The sequence below is a fragment of the Vigna angularis genome, chromosome 3 (genome assembly GCF_016808095.1).
Source record: "Vigna angularis cultivar LongXiaoDou No.4 chromosome 3, ASM1680809v1, whole genome shotgun sequence".
Classification (NCBI taxonomy): Eukaryota; Viridiplantae; Streptophyta; class Magnoliopsida; order Fabales; family Fabaceae; genus Vigna; species Vigna angularis.
Window position 1 is genome coordinate 3,360,824 of NC_068972.1, and position 22,706 is coordinate 3,383,529.

The following is a 22,706-nucleotide window of genomic DNA, read 5'->3' on the forward strand; positions in this document are numbered from 1 at the left end:
ACAAGGAAATCAAAATAATCAACATACTAGAAGGATATGTTTCTGTAAATGAAAGATAAATACAATATTCGAATATTATCTATTTCCTTATATATATATATATATATATATATATATATATATATATATATATATATATAAGAATCAATTATTTTCTTTAATCAATTTTTATTTCTTTATTATATGTATATAATATAAATAAAACAATAAAATAATAATAATATAATTGAAATTTTTTCCTTCAAAAAATTTTAATTTTAGTTTCATTTTCCAATTTTAACTTTTTATTTATTTTAAATAACAATTTTATTTTTATCCTAACATAAATTTTACTATATAAATTTAAATTTATAGCACATTTGTCTTCATAAATATAATAATGATCATCTAACTTTATCTACTAAAATATTTTTTAGTGTTTCATATCCATCACATCATATATAAAAAATTAATAACGTATTACAACATTCATATATTTTCGCATGTTATGATGATTTAATATTTTACTGTATATAGTTAATTAGTATTAGCATTATATAATTTTGAGAGTTAGAAAGTTATAATTTTTAATTTTCGAGGAACACAAAATAAATAATTAGTTGGTATCGGTTAAAATTAATATTTAAAACAAGTTCTTTAAGTTGCAAAGTTTTAGTGTCGTGGGTAGAAATATTTATGTGGTTGAATAATTTGACGACTTAAATAAATTAAGTTAATTTTTCTCAATAATTGGATTAAAGTTAACTTAATTTAATGTGAAACAATAATGTAAGTTTAGTTATAAGTTATACAAGTTGAACTTCAAATCCAATTTAAACAAAGTTATTATAATTTTTGGTGTTAGTTTAACTTTTTTTTATGTTTTGATTTTAGTATTTAAGTCGTAGTTATAATTTGTTTTTTGTTTAGTTTTATTTACAAGAATATAGTCTTATTTTAAAAAATACAGTCTAAAAGTGTCACAAAAAGTAAAAAAAAAAAACTGAAATCTTACCTAATTCGAGTTTTTGTTCTTCTTGAAGTGCATAATAAATTTGTCCAAATTCCGTATAATCGAATACGTTGACACCCTTAACTGCAACTTTTGATATGTTTCGAATTTCATTTTATAATTAATATTATTATATATAACTATTAAAATGAGCTTCGTAGGATTGAGTGATTCGAAAAACTTATAAAATCTCAAAATAAATAAAAAAATTGTAATCTGAATTAGTTATTTTTAAAATTCAGTCACTCGATTAAAAAAAATAGCAATTCTATTTTGAAATAAATGAAAAGACTACAATATAAAACTATTGAAAAGAATGTTCAATAGTTTTAACTTGAATGGTATGTTATAATTTTGTTTCAATGCAAATCTATGGACAGAATGATGGAGGGGCTAGCTAATCCTAAATTTCATATCATAGAACTCTCTGCAACATGATGATCGACAACCATTTAAACAAAGTTATTTGTACAGTTACAAGACACCATTTTTTTATTGTGTGATTGTGATGGTAAGCTTAAAGGAGAACCTCAAGTTTAGAAGAACTAAAGATGAAATTGCTCTAAGTTTTTTAAGAAAAGAAAATTCCCTCCTTATTTCCTTCTGTCTTTCTAAAGACTAAGAACAAATTATAACTATAATGACAGATAACTATCTGATAGGGTTCAAATAAAAGATTTACATGTGAATCACTTGTTTAAGGTATGTGCATTTTTATGAATGAATTTGATAACTGTTCCTCTGTAATGGTGTGAGACTGAGCTACATTGGTCCTGCAACCATTATTTTGGCTGCAGGAGAAGTTTCCATGAGCTACAGTAATTTCCTTTCATGTTTAATAATTTGTTTTTGAACACTGTCCACCACGTTGTCACTGAATCTATGTTCCATTCCTAGAACTCTTTCATGTGATAGCTCATTATCATGTTGTGTGTAAAGGCTTATTAAGCTGTGTATGTTCCTCTTTATTTCCAGCACTGGCTAAGTTGTAACTCAGTTTATTTATATCTGCTTCAGATCAGGATATCATATTTTGATCTGGTTACTTCATCAAGCTAGAAACCGAGTGTATGGTCATCGTTTCCTAAAGTAGGTCGGTTGTATTTCAATTAGCTCTCGCAGACTTTAAAAATGGACTTTGAGTGTGATTGTATCTGAACTAACTTTTGTTCAGATAGAATTGGGCCAACTTAAGAAGTTTTGGACTCTGATACATAAGGTGGGTTTGTGAGTATTCATATATGTTCATAGGCTTTTGCCAATTTGGTTGTTCAACTTTCTCTTTCATTCAGTTTCAGTTATATAACAGTAGTTTCTCTTGTCAAATGGGAAGCCGTGAATCTGTCTCCCACATTTAAACACAAATGATTTGATTTTTCTTACGAAACCTGATTTTGAACATGAGTAATCTTTATTCAGATAGCAGAAGTAAGAAGAGTTTTTATGTTTTTCCAAAGTCCCACATCGATTGGTTTAAAAGAAAAAGTGGGCTGCTTAACCTATAAAATGAAAGATGGTCACTCAGTATTATTCACGGAGCCGTGTGATAAGCACAAAGCGAACTATTCTTTCGCCTTTTACTAAAGAATACCGTGTGCTTGTCACTTGAAGCGGCATACGCCAATTTTTGAAAGGGCTTTCCTTTTGGAAAGCTCTGCAATTTCAGTCAAATTTAAATTTAGTTATTTTTGTCTTGTGGATTAATTCTACCTTTATGAGTTAAGAATAGAAGTGCTTGTACAAGTAACTAAAAAGATGAATTTTATAAATTAAACAGATAAACAATCCATCTACAAAGAAAAGGTTTCTTAATTTTTTTTATATAATTAGGTTTTTTATTATGCCACTTGGTAAAATTTAACTTTTATACAAAATGTTCTATCAATACTTTTATTAAAATTTATATTTTTATTAAATATTTTTAACAAAGATAAAGTTTATTTATATTTCTATTTTATATTAAATTTTTTAAAATAATTAATAAAAATAATTTTTTTATAACAAAAAATCAAAATTAATTTCTAGTAACAAATACATTAAATTATTTATCAATTACATTTTATAAAATAAAATAAATTTATCAATTTCTTCAAATCTTTTAAATAAATGTATATTTTTAAAATGTGTAAAATTTAATGATTTTTATACAAATATTTGAATTGGTTAAAAAATAATAATTTTATAAAATTTAAATGTAAAATTTGAAAATATTTTTAAACAATTATATAATAATTTTAAATAGATAAATTTAAAGTTTTTTGAAAGATAAATAAGATTTAATATAAAATATAGATATAAAAAAACTTAATTTTTTTTTTAAATTTTATAAAATATATTTTAATAAAATTACTTGTATAATATTTATCCAAAAATTAAATTTTATTTTAATTTGATAAAAAAATAGAAAAATAAAAAGATTACAATATGACTTATGACACTTCTTTCAACAGTATCAATACAAAACTATCAAAAAAGAACCTTGTTATATGAAATTCTTAAAAATAAAAACAAAAAAATATTAAACCCATTTGAAATTTCCTACACGAATTATTAACCTGTATTAAATCTATAACAGAAAATAAGATGTGGCCAATTGTAGAAGAAAGTGAAGTTACTCTGATAAGTGAGCCAGTCCGCCAACCTTGCCTTTAGATTTTTGTCCAAACAGCAAAGCAAGAAGAGAGCAATCTTCTCAGACCGGACGGCGATTCCACCCTATCTTCTCAGACCAGAGCAGAGGGCAGAGTCAATCAGAGTACCACAGCAGGTTCATTTTTTGGATTTTGGCTTGAATTTTTGTTCCTCCTTTGATTTGCCCTAGTTTTTCCGCTTCAAATTTTATCAATGGCGAAGAGGACGCAAATCTAGTTAAGAGCGAACATTTAAACTACAATCTAGGTTTGGTTTGTTATTAGTTTTTGGTTTCTCTCTTTTGAGAGAGAATAAAAAGAAAAACAAAATTGAGAAAGGGATTATTGCGCCGCTTGCTTTGCTTTGGTTTGTTTCTGTTGTTGATCTTGTGGCTCTTAAAATTAAAAATTGCTTAAAGATGAGATGAGATGAGAGAGATTGCAGGTTTGTTAGTTTTTGTTTGCTTTTAGCAGTTTTTACCCTTTTTGTACTGCCGCTAAGCCATGAACACACTGCTATAGTCCATGTGAATGAGACGAAACACATAAAAGTTGAATTTAGAACCAACTACTGCTATAATAGATTCAGTGCAAATTTCAGTCTCTATCCCCCAGTGCATATAATCTATAATAGGTTCATTTATTTTCCTTCAAAATAACCATTTTTAGCCTAAATCCTAGAAAAACACTATGTGATTCATTTTCGAATACCTGTTAAACTTGAAATTAAGAATGTGTCGTGATTTCATTACCTTTTGTGTGTTTTGCTGATGCTACCAGTAATTCATGGTGTAAATTTTGAAGCTATTCATATACATCATTTATTGGCAGTTCTAATATCACTTTTTTTGTGCTACCTAGACCCTGACGTGTTTACATAAAGTTTTTGCATATAAACTTTGTTTCTGAAGGTGCAGGTACATATAAATCAAAAGTTCCTCCACAAAGTTGCAATGGATATAATCTCCCAATTACAAGAACAAGTTAATCTGATTGCACATTTAGCTTTCAATACCATTGGGACATTGCAAAGGGATGCCCCTCCTAATCGACTGTCGCCAAATTATCCTGAACCACCAGCACATCCTACAGAAGAGGGGACAAATTTTTCAGAGCAGCCAAAGTTGATGAGTTCTACTTTAGTGAAGGCTGCCAAGCAGGTACATAGCATCTTAGTCAATAGTGAAAGGGAGGTTAGTATATCATACTTAGTTGTTAATATTGTCAAAATCGGGAGTAAACTCCAGTCAGTCATCGGGCCTTCGACTGGCACTCACTCTGCTGTTCTGTTCTCTCTTTGCTTTTTGCTGTTCTGCTTTCTCCATGGTTCTATATTATATAATTTTTCATAGGTCTCGGGTAATTCAGTTTTATTCTTTATCGTTTTTAAGAAATTCATTATAATGGGAATTCTCTGCATTACAGTCCCTTTTCGCCATTTTTTATTTAGCTGTCTTAAAAGCCCTGACCCGAGGGTTTGGTCTCTTGACACATCAGGTTCATTTTCTTGCAAATCTTGCTTCTGTTTTATCATTATTTCCAAAGTCCCGAAAATGGTTCATTTGTTTTTTATTAGTGGGTTTAGAAATCAGTTGCTCCTACAAAGTCTAAATCCTTTGTTTGAACTGATGTTCTAAACTGGATTACTGCCAGTTATTTAATTCAAATTTAAAGACCTCTAACTGCATTTTCTGCTGACTATTGTGTGCCATGCCAATTGAGTTTTGAACTTCTCTTGCAGTTTCCCTTCTTTTGGAATAAATTGTTTGGTGTTTTTGGTGAACATTTGGTTTTTCCAGAGGGGCTTCAAAAGTTCCTGTGTTAATTTTAGAGGTTTAGAGTGTGATAGAGATGTTAAAAGGCTTTGTCGTTCTCAATTTGGGATTGTGTGGTGTACATGGTTGGAAAGATGTCAGATTTTTCTTTTTTCAAATGATGCCTCGGGTTTTTATTTGAGATCATAAAATAGTTCCCTTAGCTTCTTCGTAGTGCCTGCAAATGGTTTTTCTAGGGGATATCTTTGGTAGAGATGTACATGGATATTGGTACACCGTGTTACACTTCACGTTCTTAGTTTTTGGGGCTTTTTCTTTCATTCTTGATTTAATTGTTGAAATTTCTTGTTCCAGTGCATTGAATCTATCCTTTATAATTTCCATTAACAAAAGAAGAAGGTCCCCAACATATCTTAACTTTTTGAGTATTTTTTCTGAAATATATTATACAGATCCTACTAAATAAACATATTCTAAGACTGGCATGGGTGCATATGGTATTATTTCTCAAAGAAAAATGTTCAAGTTACCTTTGGATAAAAACAGATGTGTATCCAGTATTCCAATTGTGTTTGTTTGAGGATAACATGCACAATGCTTGCTTGGAAATTGTAAACCAACATTGGATGTATACATAGAACCAATTTAACCAATTGGACTCAGGCTTATATCTTTCTTATTTTGTGATGCTGAACTTCATTATTTATTGAGCCTTTTGTCTTCATTATTTCATCACTCATAATTTATCCATGAAATATATGGGTTTTTCTGTAGTTTGATGCATTAGTTGCGGCTCTTCCGATATCCGAGTCAGGTGAAGAAGCACAGCTTAAGAGGATAACAGAACTACAAGTGTGTATCTCACACCTCACTTTTTATGTGATTGACTGGTGAACTTAATAACAAGTAATCTAATTGTAACAAACAGTGTTTATGCTTTTACATTGTTTCTGCTTTTTGCCTTCCAGGCTGAAAATGATGCAATAGGCCAAGAACTTCAAAAGCAGTTGGAAGCTGCAGGTTGTCCAATTCTCTCTTTATTTCTGAACTCTGAGCTTTATTTCTTGATTTCTCTGTATAACAAATGAAACTGTAAATTCATGTTAGATAGCCAAACTGAGTTTTAGAATCTCCAAAAGAAAAATCATACATGCAAAAGTAGTTTCTTCAAGCAATATTAAGCATTTTATGGGCTATACAGCTGTAGTAGTTCGGTGAAGGCTGGTATCCATCTGTAATGTACATTCACTTATAATTCTGACTGAAAATTCAGCTGTAATGTGCTTTGGACTTTAGGATGTCTAGAGAAGGTATGAGTCTAACTAACACTTTGTGTTCTTGATGTCAGAGAAGGAATTGAATCAAGTTCAAGAACTGTTTAGGCAAGCATCAGATAATTGTTTGAACTTGAAGAAACCAGATGACAATTAGCTATTTGCGTTCCTGACTAGATCAGAGTGATGAATTTGGCCACAAGTATCTCAACTTGACACAAAGCAGGGACTGCAGCAGCAAGGTTTTCCTTTTCTCCATGAAGTCTTGGTTAACTGAAACAGTTTATTCTTTTTTTTATTGTTGCAACTTTTGTATGACGCTTGATGTTTTTGAAATCCATAGTTGTTACTGTAAATATATTCCTACTGTCCATGGAGAAATGAAAGCCTTATTGATACTAAGTATTTTTTTTACCATCTTTTTTCGTGTCATTCTCTGAAAAGTAGGCATCTTATAGTGACACATTTTTTTTTCCTTAATGATTACAGTTTAATGTTTTTCTTAAATATTGACAATAATAATAACTGTTACTTCTTAAATCATTTTTATTAATATAATCTCATTCTGTTAATAAATTTATTTTTTATGTTGTAAATTAAATATTTCTGTAGTTTCCTTATCAACAAAATAGAAATATAATAATTAATGTTGTATTGAAAACTGAGTAAAAAATATTAGTTTACTTAATCTTGGTTAAAAAATATTAAACGATGCTATGCTTATTATCCATTGCTTTTAGACTAAAGATTTAAAATTGAAAACGGGATCAAAAGTTGGTGAGTTATGATTGCAGATTCAGTTTCCTTCTGTTTTAAATATAAGTTTTGTAGTTGTAAGAACCCTCTTATATTTCGTGCGACATTTGTTTGTTTGGATTTTTATTTTCTGTAAGTTGCGAGTCCATTCCATTTCTCAAATTAACTTATTTAATAAAAAAATATTATTAAATTAGTGAGACATTTATGAGGGAAATATTTTACCACATAAAGGGATCCAAACGAAGTATTTGTACTAGAATAAATTTCCATCTTGCTATCAATGTGAAATAATTTGACTTGCCAATTAGTGAAGGGATTGCTATATTAAAATTTAATACTTATGGATTTCATATAACATTATACCGTAACTTAAGACGGAATAGACTTTCATGCTAAGTAATTAATCAATGTCATTCTCCTCGTAAACCATTTATGACTAGCAAGGGACTACAAAATGGATGTTTACCTCATAATGTAATCACTAATTTGTGAGAAATTAAAAGAAAATTATTCGGTCGATAACTTTTATGGTATTTTGTTATTTTCTTGTTACACAGTTCCGTGGCATCTTTGATTAGAAATAATAACATTAATTTAAATAAATCTGTAAAATCATTGCAAAGTTCATATGAATAAACCTATAATTCTTCTAAAATAATTGCACCATCTTGAGTTCCTTATACTGGTGGGGATCTACAATACAAAATGTTTAATTTTCACAAGCTAAAATTGTAAATTTGACAAAAATAATGTACAGTACATGAACAACGAATAAACAATAATTCACATTCTTTTTACCTTTTTTGAAAAGAAATGAGTACACAGCACCATCAAATTCATTTCTATCACTAAGATATTGTATGCCAGGGCAGATTACAATGTGGATTAACTAAATCCTTAAATCAAAGTGACATGAAGCTTCATGAAGCTGTAAAATGTTTGTTAGGAAGTTTCATGAAGCTGTTTTGTCCAGTCAAAATGATCCCACTCTTTGGAAAAGCTTGCAACTAATTGCTTTTGTACCTCCATGGCCTCGTAGCGTCGTCGTCTATACATGTCCTCTTCTGCCAATTGCAGCATGCCTCTTAACACATTCAACCCGAGGCTGCCATTAAATTGTTTTTCATCATCAATAACATGGACAAAACCCTTGTTTAGACCAAATTCAACGTGGAAATATGGAAAGTGCTTGGGAATTGAATTACGCAATCCCTTTTGACTTGTATCGATAAGTTTCTTGGCATTGTGCTGGCTCCACTCATCTTCAGCTTCATCAATCGCCTATGGTGAACCCAATTTAAAGAGTTTAAATTTTTAAAATGCTGGTAATAGAAAACTAAAAACAAATATTAAATGTAGTTAATAATAATGGATAGAAACAAGACAACACGTATCCGTACATCATAGCTACCCTAGCTACACCACTAGTGTGTCACTGTTAGAATCAAATATAGACTGCTATAATAATTCAGTTCGATAGCACAAGAACCAAGAAAGAAACACTAGAAGATTAATTTGATGCTGGCTTTGAACACACACCATTACGGAATTATGTGCAGCCTAAAGGATTGGTAGTTGATTTCCCGGATGCATAAATGAAAAACATCGATTTTGAAGAGAGACAGTAATCAGGACTACACAGAAAATAATGTTTGGCAACTCACCTTTTTAAAGTACAAAGGAGCCTCTTTGGCAATATCTTGGGGTAAAGGAATGCACTCAACCATACAATGCCTTCGTTGCTGGGCCAATCCCATCACTGTCTCAAGAAACACTACCTCCTTTTCTTGCTTAGCGAACATCATAATTAGGCACTTCTTAAAGTTTCGAATTTCTGTCCACACATTATCGTCCACAGTTCTTGTAGCTGATTCATGCTGCCAGATAAAAGGAGTAGCAAGGTTAAAATTCCATGAAAATAAAAAATAACCAAGTTCTTATGGCACAAGACCAGGCGGCTCAAAAATCTGTACAGCACTTTCAATTCAAGTCAAATTAATACAACTTAATGTTACTCCAAATTCATGCAATAATACTAATCTACCAAACTACTATCCCAAGTTCAAGAAAGCAGTATCAAATACACTTAAATTCCCATCACTATCATCCATTTGAATATTCTCCTGGACCTATATATCACTCATATTGCAGGGATTGTGCTAAATAAACAAAAAACTTCACTGGTTTCAACTCTTAAAAAACCGACAGTAGCAGAAATTGAAGTCACCTGAATTGGTAAAATGCAGCAATGACCAGGAACCACGGGCTGCCACTGTGGCAACATAAGATATGTGAAATTTGCGATTGAAACAACAAGATGCATAGGTCGATTTGGATTTTCTAAACAAAAGAGGCAGCGTTCTTGCTGAGTCAAGAACCGATTAGTCTTTTTTTGGATCTTGCCATCATCGCCTGCTTGCTTCTTTCTACTCTTTCTGCTTGGGCCATCCTCAAAATCATATTCATCATCAGCCTGAGTGGAAATGCTAAACTTCTTGTTCTGCATTATCTTGCGAGCAAGATGCATATCAGCATCATCTTCTCCTTTCTTCTGTCCAGCAGCGGGTATCTTTTGCATAGCATACCTTAAAAAAGTAAAACATAGCCATTAAAAGCATAATAAATATTACAAGGATAAATAAAGCTCCATTAATAATAGTGTAACACGTCAAACATGATTACAGACATAAAAAGAATAAAGAAAGGCAAACTAAAAATAAATAACAAGAGAAGTTCAGTTTTTTTCTGTAACATGAGAAATTTTATCTTGGGCATAATGTTTTCACATTAGAAATGAAAAAACTGCGAGTGGGATAATGGACGAGAACACAAACAAATACACAGACAGCCAAATACCTGCTAGAACTGCCATCTGTTCTTGATCTAATTGAATGATCTTGATTTTCCTGTTTTGTGTTAATAACTTTTACTTCTTGCTGCCCACCAAACAAGAAAAAAAAAAGACAATGAAAAATAATCAACAAACTAGAAGGATATGTTTCTATAAATGAAAGATAAATACAATATGTCGAATATTGTCTGTTTCCTTATTTTTACCTAAATAAAATCTATCTGTTTACTTGTATATTGACAGCTGGGTAAATAGTAATTAGTAGGGAAGGATTTTCAAGCTGTAATTTCTATATTTAATCCCTATAAATCAAGGGATTTTAACTATGCATTGATCATTACAACTTAACATTAAGAGTCAACATCTCAAGAATTTCAGAATCAATTACATTAGAATCAACTATTATCATCAAGCCAATTAACTAGGCTAATGTCACCTCCTCCCAAAGCAAAAGGCAACGATAGATAATGCATTATGTACAGTAGAAGTTTTTCAACTCCTCGACAGTTTAGTACCATCTAACAAATTCCACTTCCAAGAAGAAAACCATAGAAAACATGAAAGAGAAGAAGTTCAGAAAAAATGTCCAATTTCAGGACAAGTGACAAAAGCAAGATTGACAGAAGCATTTTAATAACAAGAAGCAAATACTGATGGAAAGAAAACTTGATAACATAGCAGAGATCAGAGAAACCATGAAGGAAGTTATAATTCAAGATAGACTTTTCAAGGCACCGAGAAAAGAGAAAAGTTTGTCCTAATTCTAGAATAAGGGCCATAATCACAAACATTGAAACCATCATCTGAAAAAAAACAGTTTGTTCTGGCCATTTCTACTTTATCTAATCTCGTAATAAGGAATAAATTAATAGTACTATGGTCGAATTCAACACTGAACAGGCACATAATAAAATGGTCAAGGGTGGGAAAAACACAATGCAACCAATCCAGAAAAGACACCATATCCTATTATTTTATGCTTTACCATCAGTTTTTCAGCTTCTTCATGCTTTCCCTTCAAACGAAGTTGCATAGCCTTGGCTGCCAACTGATTTGCACTCATCTCATTCTTGACTTCAGCACTTCTTTCCACAGGAGTGTTTGCTTCTAACGGAACTTCTTCCAATTCAACACTTTCAAAAACAGAGCCATCAGAATTATTACTCATCTTGCTACCGAAATTTTGCATAAAGCTTCCATCATTAGAAAACTTATTTAGACTAGATACTGCGGCAGAGATTATCCCAGCACCCTCAGCTACCATGCGTTGGTGGCTCTTTCGCTTTCCCCAAGACAGAGAATCTTCAACTTTAGGTTTTCTCATTTCATGGTGGTGAACAGAAACATCCTTTAAGTAGTCCTGCTAGCATTTCATTAGCGGATTTAAGTAAAGTGCAACAGATTATATTTCAAAATTTCAGAAAAATGTGATTAACACCATAATATTTATTGGACATAAAACAAGTTGAAGGAACAAGAAAGAAACGTAAAACAGTTATTTATTTCTCATCAAAGTTACCCTTTTATTAGGAGCCCTTCCACCATGCTTGTCAGAATCTGGAGAGTTTTCTTCTGTTATTCCTTTTTGTCTATTTTTTATAGCACGTAGATGTGCTCGAGCAGGAGCAGCTGCATTAGATGCAACAGATGCGGTCAACTCACCCAAAGAACCCCACCTTTCTTGCACAACCTGCACATATCAATATAAGTAAACATCAATTTTTTACAGCATGACAAAGATGCCATTTTAAATAGGAACAAAAAGGCAAAATAACCTCATTAAAGTTTCGTCCTTCTCGTGCTGCTTGTTCTTGTGAACGCTTTAAGGCTTTGAGTCTCCAACTTGCCCCTCCATCCCCAACAAGGGAAGAAGATAGAAGTTGGTCAGCACCAACTTTAGCTCCATCTTTTTCTTCTGGGTAACCACTTCCACTATCCTTCAAATATGGATTCAGTTCCTTAGGATTTACTTTCTTTGGCTGAAAAGGAAAGCAAACAAATATGCCCTTTTATCACCATACATTGGCTGAGAATGAAAGATGAAGACAAGCTGCAAACTGTATGACAATGTTTAATACAAACCACAACAAATGGACAGGCAGTTCAACTATCGGAATTTCAACAGAGATATTAAAACATTGTTCCCCAATCCAGCACTTTTATCTCAAACAAAATCAATATATCAATAATGAAATAAACAAATTAATATAAATTACTTCTGCAGAAGAAGGCCAAATAATCAAACCATTTTATCTTCAGGAGGCATTACCTCACCATATCACTGCCTAATACATTCTTTTTAGTTTTGGAAAATATCTTATCTTTTTTCCCATTTGCCTTTTATTTTATCTCGTAATATGATGAGTGATAGCAATATAAGGGGAAAAGAAGTTTCTCTTCGCTTTGATTTATTCTTTGGTCTTATTTCTAGTTATTTTATCCTTCCCTTCTCATTTATTCTTTCATATTTTGTAAGCAATAGCAGAAAACACACCAACATATATCAGTTAATGAGAAAATTCAAACAAAAGCAAGAAAAAACTAGTCAACATAAAATACTCTGTCCTCCATTGAGGACAGCAAAAAGAATATAAATATAGAACCTAACAGGAGAGCTACATATGTTAACAGACATGAGGGAAAGATATTTAACCGAGACATACCTCATCAACAGGAACCTCCTCTGATAAATTCTCCTCTGTTTCCGCAACTGCAGGCTTCTTACTTTGAGCCCTGAGCATCCAATCCAGTCCCATTTCTTTTCTCGCAATTTCCATCTTACTAGGAGAATCGTCCCTTTTCTTTTTTGATTTACTCCTTCTCTTCTTTTCATCTTTATCACTCTCACTTTCACTTGAGTAAAGGGAAGAATCTTCATCAGACGAATACCACTTCTTCTTCCTAGATCCTTTCTTGATTTTAACTAGCCCGTCATCATCAGAACTGTCCCTAGAGCTCCTCCCTTTCTTCTTATTCCTTCCCTTTCTCTTATCTGATTTTTGCCTTTCTTTCGAGGAAGAATCCAAGTCCTCATCATCCACCTAATACACACAATCAGACACAGGAAATAGGAACAACAGCAATAACACTCACACTAAGATACAACTACAGTATTCACCTGGTCCCGGGGAATGAATTTCACACCTGAAAACATTTCCAAGCTTCCTACACTGTACCAATGCCTGCATAATAATAAAAATAAAATTAACAAAGCCAGAAAAAAGCTAAGGGTGACAAGACAGGCCAGCACCGTCCGTTTTAGCCCAACCGATCGAAAACAGGCCAGACCAGGCAACGTGAAAACGGGCTGAAACACAGAACCTGTCCGGCAGCAGGGCGGGCTGGCCCGCCAGTTATGATTTTTTTTTTTGTACTGGAAGCAAGCTGACTTTAATGCAGGAAGCAAACTGACTTTAATGCAGGATGCAAGCTGACTTTTAGTGCAGTTTTTCAATACATTATTTGAGATACATGTTCGTGGAAAATCAGTAGAACCCCAAAACAGTCACTACAATCACAAAACAAAATCAACGAAATCATGGAAAAATCAAGAGATAAACGCTCGTACCTGTTCGTGGTGGCGCAGCTGCTGTCGGAACCGCCGCTCTCCCTCGCGTCGAGTGGTCTGTGGCGTCGCGCGCCTCGATCTCGAGTGGTGGTTGTCACTGCTGCAGCGGTGCTGTGCGGTGGTGTTTCGTCCTGTGAGTGAGTAACTCTGTGAGTTTCGTTTTTGCCTTTGTTTTAGTACGCACATATGTTTGTCTTGTGTGTGATTGTGAGATGAGAGACAGCACAATCTTTTTATTTGAAAGGTTCTTCAACGGAGGGAAAGACACAGTGATAGAAATAACACACACAAAATGTAGAAATTAATAGCAAATGAACTGATAAAAAGAAGTAGTTGAAGGAAGGAAATAAGAAGAGCGTGGAATGCATAAATTGAACAGAAACATTGGAAATTGAGAGGAAAATTCACCAAATAATCGCATAAAATTGAATTTGGAAGAAAAAAAGATTAAGGAGAAGAACAAACTTACCCTAACAAAAGACTAAGAGGTACCGGCTCTGCGTGTCCTCCGGCAACGCAGGATGGGAAGAAAGCCAAGCCACCAGCGATGGTGCCGTTTTCTTCAGATGCCACCGCTTTGAGGTTCCCTCTTGATGATGGTGGTTGAAGTCATTAACCTCGTTTTATTTTTTATTTTTTTAACACAAAGCCAGTATGTATGTAAGTTTATTATAATATAAGAAAGAATATACATCTTATTATTTATTTTATTTTGTTGATTTGTTTTAAAAGTTAACTTTTTAATCATTTAATATTTTTTATTTCTTTTTTAGTTGTATTTATTTTATTATATATGAAATTTATTTTACCTTTTCTCTATTTTTTTATTTTTTTTAATTTTTAATTTATATTTATTTCACTGTTATATATGCATAAAGACAAGTATAACAAAAAAATCTAGAAAACTCATTTCATTTATTAGACTTAGATAAGAATAACAAAAATTATTATACAAGTTTATTAATATATTAATTAGATGAGAAAAAAAAATATTAGATGAAACTGTCAATGTATTAATTAAATAGTTTAACAATACACATTAAAGGAATCATTTATATATTTATTAGACGACTCTAGCAATATACATTAGACAAGTCTTTCAACACATAAATTATATGAGTTTGTTCATTTACCATTTAGATGAATCTAATAATACACATCAAACAAAAAAACATTACACAGATCTAACAATACATATTATATGAGTTATATTAACAAATATTATATGAATCATTTCATACATTGATTACATGAGTTTAATAATATATGTTACTTGAGTATGTCCATACATTGATTAGTGGTTCTTGCAACACATAATAGACGATTTTGTTCATGCATTGATTACATCAATCTAACAATATACATTATACATGTTTGTTCATACACATATTAGATTAATGTATTAATGCTCATTAGACGACTCTGGTTATTTCATGATTACGTTAGTTTTATAATATACATTATAAGTTTGTCCATATACTAATTAAACAATTCTAACAATACACATTAAACAAATGTGCTCATATATTAATTAGACGAATTTAATAATACATATTGATGATTTTGTCAATGCATTGATTATACAAGTGTAACAATCCATATTACATAAGTCTATTTATACACTAATTTATATTTTTAAGGAGTAAACTTGACATGTACATCCACATCATTTATACTTTTAAAGAATTTATTCAGATTTTATCTTTTACTTATTTTATCTTTTATACTATTTTTACAAATTTTACTGTTTATATTTTTATAAACAAATTAACTTTCTAAACTAAAAATTATTTTTAAGGTTAATTTTATTCAAAACTTAATTATAAATTTAACAATATTTATTATTTTTTCTCTCAATCTCTTATTTTTATTTAATATACACACAAATCAATACAAACATGCATCTAAACATGGGTTTAAAACTAATTAGAATCAGAATCAAACAAAAAAATAAAAAAAACAAAGAAAAAAAGTAGTTACTAAATAATGTGATAATAAAAATTTGTTGAAGAAAGAAATAATGAAAATATTTTTTTAAATTATTTCAAATAAAAATTATAAATGTTAATGTGTTTTTATTTAATAGTAAAAAAATATTTTATTTCTATAAGTAATTTTCTTATTTAAATATTTATTCTTCTCATTGTTATTAAAAGAAAACTGTAATAAAATAAAAGGCAAAAAATATTATTAAAGAGTTACTAAAGCGTTCATAATAAATTAACTGATTACAACATAATTGATGTTTATATTTGATGTTCAGTAAATTTTTTTAATAAAGATAATTTTATCATTAAATATAATTTTAAAAGTAAATTTAATATGAAATTAGTAATGATATTATGTTATCATCAAATTATAAAATTTAAAGATTGGTTTCTAATACTTTAGAATAACCATGGTAAAGAAAACAATAGTTATAGAATAAAAGTGTGAAAGTAGTATGACATTAATGGTTAAGTTATAAGAATAATTTAGTATTTTTTTATATGTTAGGAAATAATTTAATAAAAATATTGAAAAATAGTATAATGACTATTTAGTTTTATATCAACCCAACTGATGCAAATGCTAAATATATCAGGGGAATAGTAATGTGATTTTTTCAAGATTAAAATATTCTTTTACTCAAGTTAATTTTAAAATAAACATGACAGTGATTAACAAATTATCAATTATCATCTCATTCAAGAAAATATTATATTTGAATATTCAAACTAATAATCTATTAAAATAATTTATAGTATAAATATGTACGTAACTATAATAACTAAAAATTATGACTATGCTTATTTAAATTAATAATATACTTACATAGGTCTTATTCGTATTAATATGATGACAATGCTCCTGCACTGGGCCGGGCCCTAGATAGGTAGATTATTTACTCGTGGGCCTTAGAATACATCGGATGGGTAGTTTCTTTCCGCACCACCAAACATTTCCCTTGAATCCCTATATGAATAAAGTTCCGTTTTTACCCTTTATCCGATTTGTACAATTTAGAAGTAATTTTCCAAAACGAAAATTTATTTTTATTCTAAAAAATTAAAATTTAAATTCACTTTTACAATATGCTCTGAAATTAATAATCCATAAAATCATTTTTACAAAAGTAAAATGGTAATTTTTGAAATTTGTTGGGGTGCAAGAAGCAATTGACTGGGTGCAGGAAGCAATTGCCAACAAACCTGATATTTGCTTAACTTTTGCTACCTATATGCCTTAGGGGTTTGAGAAACCTCCCTAAAAAAATTATATAATTAGGGGAGAAAATTTCTCTTTCAACATAGGAATAAAAAGTTATTAATATTTTAACAATGATTTATAAATAATTTTAAAACCATATTTAAAAAAAAAAACAAATGCCTTTTACCAATTAACTCATGTATAAACTAATTTTAATTTATAAGCAAACTTATTTTTTTAAGAATTATGAACAAAAAAACCTCTGTAAATTTTTTTATGAAAATATTATGGTAAAATTTAAGATTTAAAATTAATTTAAATGTTGATGCTTAAAAAAATATTCAAAGTGATAAAATACTAAATACTTAATATATGAAAAAGTGTATAACCTTATAAATCCTTTCATTTAAAATCAAGATTTAAATGTAATATATTTGATCATGTACAGCGTGAAAGCACGACTTTTGTATTATGTTTGACGATAAAAAAGAACAACAAATGCATAGGTAAGAAAAAGAGAGGATAATATTTAGCCAAAGAGAAATATAGAAAATTAAAATAAGATAATAATTTTTAGACGATCTAATTTAAAAATTATTATTACATTATTTTTTTTATTAATTATATATATATATATATATATATATATATATTATCGTTTTACGTACTATTAATATTTTAATATCCATAATACCAATAATAAAAATACGACAAAATTAACAAAATAAATCAACGAAATCAAATTGAAAGAAAAATTAGTATGTGATTTTGGATATCTCTTCTATGTAACATAAAGCAAAAGTCAATGTTTAATTATATATCACATGTAAACCGAAATTTAAGAATTGGAAAAGAGATAAATGAGTACCATTTCTAGAATTATTTAATTTCTTTCTAAAAGTTATTGGTCTTGGTTTATGTGTTTGAAGATCAGAAACCGCCATAGTGAGATGACGGTGAGATCTTCAAGTCTAACCGATCAGTTCCTCAAATAGAGTAGGTTGATTTTCTGCTCATCTTTTTGGATATGTTGCTTCTTCCCTGCATGCTAATCCTTTTTGTTTTGCATGTGAAGTTTAGTCTTTTATAAGATTTTCTACTGATCAAGTCATAACGGTGTACCTTAATCATACTTGTGTTTGTATGAGCAAATAGAAGTTCATATGCATTTGAAGCTATTTTAGTCATCTATCAAGCAAGAGAAGCTAAATTACCCTAAAAGAACATAACCGAATCGGTTTGGCTCGACTCGACTAGGCTTTGTTCGATTCTATTCGGTTCGACTGGCTCGGGTGGGCTTGGTTCAATTCGGTGCAAATCGGCTTGGTTTGGTTTGTTTCGGTTCGATTTGACTTGGTTCGGCTCGATTCAGTTTAGTTTGGCTCGATTCTGTTCAACTCGATTCAACTTGGCTCGGTTCGGCTAGGCTTGGCTCAGGTATGCTCGACTCGGCTAGATTTGGCTCGGCTAGGTTCAGTTTGACTCAGCTAGACTTGGTTCGGTTCGGTTCAGTTCGGTTTGGTTTGTCTTTGTTCAGTTCGGTTAAGTTCGCTTTGGTTCGTTTCTCTTAGAATAATTTAGCTTTTCTTACTTTATAAATGACTAAACTGTTCTAAAAAGCTTAAAATAGCAACAAATGCACGGGATCGAGGTATATCATAAAATTGTACTATTATAGTAAAAAAAACAAGAAGGAAGGAGCTTAATAGACAGTAAATTGTACATAAATGGAGGTTTTAAGTATGAAATTGAAATAGTGGAGAAATAACTGTACAATTTTGATGTAGGTTATGGTTGATTGATTTGAAGGAAAAGTCTAGAGCTTAGGAGAGGAAGTAGCAATGGTTGATCCTAGACAAGAGAAACATGTACGGATAAGGATGGTGACCATGGACAATAATGGAGGCCCCAGGAGACTCAGAGCAAAATGAATACATGGACATGCAAATTCTATCATTCCATTCTCTTTTTCTCTCACTTCCTTTGATCTGTGGATGTATACGTTTGAATAATGTATGAAAATGGACCCATCCAATTAAATTTTACAAGAGTCACAGGTGTAGTAGGTTAACAAGTAAATAACACCATGCATGTACACTTCAACTCTTTGATTTGAAAGCCCTTTGGCTTCTTCTGATGCAAACCCCAACTTCTATTTATTTTCTTTATTTGCTGTCATGTGGAAGATTCAACATTCCAGAAAAACACCAAAAAATCAAATTAGTTTCACACAGTTTAATTTTCAGGGTTTTCTATTATTCTGGAAGCTGTTGGCATGATTACAACTCACTATGCGCGTTGAGTGTAAAATCAACAAACTCTGTTGCTCAGCTAGCTTGAGCTAGAAAACTTATACTCACTTTGCATCTCATTCATGCATGCAAAATGCAACACAACCAAGTTGTGGTAGAAAGCTTAATTTATGAAAGTTACTATCTGTTATATATACATGTATAGATCTTTCAAACAATTTGTTTGTTAAAAAGTATACAGAGAGAGATAGAGAAAGAGTGAGAGAGAGGGAGATAAGCATGAATTTGTAATGGGTTGCCACTGTTTAGATAACAACATTGACACTTCAAAATTGGCCATGTCCATGTAACTGTTTTATATATAGATATGATAGATTTTCCACAGTTCTCCACTGTTAAGACAGAAACATTGACATTCAAATTAAACGATCCATCACCATCATTTCCACCAAAAATAAAGGACAAAAGATCCATCGCATTAATGGAGATGTTTTCTATGACTGTAATGAAATTAGTGATTAAGTTGTTTTCTTTAGTTATACTTGTTTGAGTGGAGAAGATGCTCAACTATTTTTCAGTTTTGATATCTTACTAATAATTTTACTATTAGCTGTCTTCTGATAATGTCCACATTTAAAAGTACAAACTGGTTCCTTATTGTCTATTGAAAGATATTTTTGATAAAATAAACATATTTTTGTTGAAAATGTTGGCTTCTTTGTGTGAATCAGTGGCTCAAAGAAAGGAGTTTTAAATGAAGTTTCAGGGGAGTCATGCAGCCTGAAGTCAAATCGTTGTGAAAAAGCTAGCCAGTACAAGATGGTGCAGAACATTGAAAAGAAGGTTAAAAGTTGAAAAAATGTGTTTGTTTGAGCAAAAGATAGCAGCTAGAGTGCGGCTTCATGATAAATATTTTAGCCCTGTCATTATCAAATAACTTACTGTCTGCATTCAATAATTTTGTCTATTCACCATCAAGTCAAGTGGCTATTTGGTCACATATTTATGAAGACAAAACATAATTACAGACAAATGTCCTTATCTAACTTTATTTTATACATTCAACTTTACCACAAGTAATGCATATATTAAGGAGAGACCCTTTTAAATGCACAATTTGGTATCCCAAAATATTGTTATAAATAAAGCCTCTTCCCTCCCTCACTCTTTAATTTGCTTTCACTTCATCTCTCTTTCTCTCTCTCTCTGTCCTGTTCAAACTTCTGTTTTAGTTCTCCATTCATTTTTTGTGCTAAAAAAGAACCAAGAAAATGGGTGCTCTTGATTTCCTTTCTGACTACTTCTCAGTTTCCACCCCAAAAAAGAAACGCAAACCAATGCAGGTTTTCATGACCTCCTAAACCATGTTTGTGTATGTGTTTCATGGTGGTTGTAGTCTCAAGCAAATTCTGATTTTATTTTCCTTTTCAACCCTTTTGTCTTGCAGACAGTTGAAATCAAAGTGAAAATGGACTGTGATGGCTGTGAAAGAAGAGTTCGCAATTCTGTTTCCAACATGTCAGGTTGGTATCTTTCTTCTTTATAATCAATCACTCTCAGTTTTAAATTTTTCAAGCAATACCTTACTATTCTTACTATTTTCACCTTCTGTCGTGGTAAATCAGCATATACACTGCAAATCTCATAGATTACTTTTTTAAGTTTATCACAGTTTTATCTGATAAACAATACTAATATTTACTGCAAATCTTTATCATGTAAAATATCGAGATGAAAGAAAGAACAGTAGTACATATCTAAATTTTGTCCTGTATCATAAAAAGGTTTTTGGTAGTTTGCTAATTAATTTGGTTTATTCAAATGGTGTTGGTAAGTGGAGAAAATAATGAGGTTGAACTAATTTGAAAAGCATGAATCCAGGTGTGAAAGAGGTAGAGGTGAATAGAAAGCAAAGTAAGGTAACAGTAACAGGTTACGTGGATAGAAACAAGGTCCTAAAGAAAGTACAAGGAACAGGAAAAATAGCTGAGTTTTGGCCTTATATTCAGTACAACTTGGTTGCATATCCCTACGTGGCACAAGCATATGACAAGAAGGCACCATCTGGGTACGTGAAAAACACTGAACAAGCATTCCCCAACCCAAACGATGAGAAACTCACATCTCTCTTCAGTGATGACAACCCTAATGCATGTTTAATCATGTAAACTATTTTCAGTACAAGATCAGAGCTACCTTGCAAGTTCCTATGCTTCACTGCTTCATCTCTGCATATATATATATATATAGTTTCTTGGAGACTATTTTTAGGTTCTTCTTAGCTGTGTTGTGTTTCTTTAATGGCTACAATTTTGGTTCTGCTTATAAGTTCGTATAGAACTTGGAGGAATACATGGAAATTCTGCATTCATAGCTCTGTACTTGTGTTTAAATTTTAATCACTGATCTTATATTTCTTACCTATATTATATCTTAAACAATGTTACATCCACTACAAAAACTTCCTACTCACATACTTACCTAATTGTCTTTAATTTATATAAAATAAGTTTTCACAAATTACTTTATCACTTTTCGTTTTTATTGGACGTTCGAAAATAGTTTTTATAATTTTATGTAGGCTTAAATATATTTTAATTATATAAAATTAGTGAATTTTTATTTTAATCCAAATAGCCTTTTCATTTTCATAAAATTACTGTTTTTAATCCCTATATTATGTATAAATTTTAGTTTTATTCCTCCAAATTTTTAAATATTATTTCCATTCCTATTAATAAATACATAAATAAAATATATCACAATTTAATTATGAATTATCTAAAATGACTGAGTTACCTGTGTTTCAGTATAAGTAATTAATTACTGTTTTATGATAACGAAAGATAAAATATAGCTCAACATAAGGCGACAATCAAAACTTGCTTTACAAAATTAAAAACATATAACCATTTTGTTTACATGATAATTTTTGTATACGCAAAATTAAGATTATTATAAATTAGAAAAATGTTGTACAAATTTACTTTAGCAATAAGACACTTTTCATCGAGTTTTTCAAATTGTAATTTAAGAGTGCAGATGATCTAAATTATTCATAAATATTTGGATTAGATGTTAACTACTTAAATTAAAATTACATAGATACTGTCTTTTTATATGAAAACACTTTCTTACAGTCTTTCAAATGGTAATCTTTTTTGTAAGAAAATTATTTTTATTTCCTACATACATGCATACACACGTAGAAGTAAAGTTAAAAACTATATAAGCACCATTGTTTATATGAAAACAATTTTATAAAATATTTCTTAAAACAGTTATTCATCGTTTTTTTATTTGCTACACACTTGCACAGACACATCTTAAGAAAAATATTACATGAATACCACTATTTGTATGAAATACTTTTGTTTAGTCCTTTTAATGCCATTTTTTTTATGTAAATATGTTTGT

The 22,706-nt window shown here is 30.6% G+C and overlaps 3 protein-coding genes and 1 non-coding gene across 8 annotated transcripts; 3 read left to right on the top strand and 1 right to left on the bottom strand.

Annotated features, from left to right (window-relative positions):
• Nucleotides 1-2,528: 2,528 nt before the first annotated feature.
• Nucleotides 2,529-2,645, top strand: LOC128196048 (U5 spliceosomal RNA). Its single transcript, XR_008248148.1, has one exon. It is a non-coding gene; the product is annotated as a U5 spliceosomal RNA (small nuclear RNA).
• Nucleotides 2,646-3,487: 842 nt separating this feature from the next.
• LOC108322031 (mediator of RNA polymerase II transcription subunit 21) lies at nucleotides 3,488-7,072 on the top strand. 2 transcript variants are annotated; one of them, XM_017553977.2, is made up of 5 exons: nucleotides 3,488-3,758; nucleotides 4,533-4,781; nucleotides 6,171-6,248; nucleotides 6,365-6,416; nucleotides 6,745-7,072. In XM_017553977.2, exons 2-5 carry the CDS (start codon nucleotides 4,575-4,577, stop codon nucleotides 6,825-6,827), a joined length of 420 nt encoding a protein of 139 aa, XP_017409466.1. In that variant the 5' UTR covers nucleotides 3,488-3,758; nucleotides 4,533-4,574; the 3' UTR covers nucleotides 6,828-7,072. The 2 variants fall into 2 exon arrangements, with proteins under 2 accessions (XP_017409466.1, XP_017409467.1); XM_017553978.2 differs by having other exon boundaries at nucleotides 3,489-3,758; nucleotides 4,539-4,781.
• Nucleotides 7,073-8,201: 1,129 nt separating this feature from the next.
• Nucleotides 8,202-14,499, bottom strand: LOC108322080 (uncharacterized). 2 transcript variants are annotated; one of them, XM_052874858.1, is made up of 12 exons: nucleotides 14,318-14,488; nucleotides 13,849-13,979; nucleotides 13,399-13,462; nucleotides 12,944-13,321; nucleotides 12,056-12,259; nucleotides 11,800-11,970; nucleotides 11,266-11,640; nucleotides 10,286-10,365; nucleotides 9,657-10,014; nucleotides 9,094-9,306; nucleotides 8,635-8,710; nucleotides 8,202-8,534 (listed from the first exon to the last, which is right to left on the bottom strand). In XM_052874858.1, exons 3-12 carry the CDS (start codon nucleotides 13,432-13,434, stop codon nucleotides 8,524-8,526), a joined length of 1,902 nt encoding a protein of 633 aa, XP_052730818.1. In that variant the 5' UTR covers nucleotides 13,435-13,462; nucleotides 13,849-13,979; nucleotides 14,318-14,488; the 3' UTR covers nucleotides 8,202-8,523. The 2 variants fall into 2 exon arrangements, with proteins under 2 accessions (XP_052730818.1, XP_017409535.1); XM_017554046.2 differs by having other exon boundaries at nucleotides 8,202-8,710; nucleotides 14,318-14,499.
• Nucleotides 14,500-17,963: 3,464 nt separating this feature from the next.
• Nucleotides 17,964-21,713, top strand: LOC108322056 (heavy metal-associated isoprenylated plant protein 20). Of its 3 annotated transcripts, XM_052874859.1 has the most exons (6): nucleotides 17,974-18,037; nucleotides 18,295-18,474; nucleotides 18,825-19,050; nucleotides 20,021-20,132; nucleotides 20,737-20,812; nucleotides 21,171-21,713. In XM_052874859.1, exons 4-6 carry the CDS (start codon nucleotides 20,109-20,111, stop codon nucleotides 21,455-21,457), a joined length of 387 nt encoding a protein of 128 aa, XP_052730819.1. In that variant the 5' UTR covers nucleotides 17,974-18,037; nucleotides 18,295-18,474; nucleotides 18,825-19,050; nucleotides 20,021-20,108; the 3' UTR covers nucleotides 21,458-21,713. The 3 variants fall into 3 exon arrangements, with proteins under 3 accessions (XP_017409497.1, XP_052730819.1, XP_017409496.1); XM_017554008.2 differs by lacking the exon at nucleotides 18,295-18,474 and having other exon boundaries at nucleotides 17,964-18,037; XM_017554007.2 differs by lacking the exons at nucleotides 17,974-18,037; nucleotides 18,295-18,474; nucleotides 18,825-19,050; nucleotides 20,021-20,132 and adding an exon at nucleotides 20,439-20,632.
• Nucleotides 21,714-22,706: the final 993 nt, after the last annotated feature.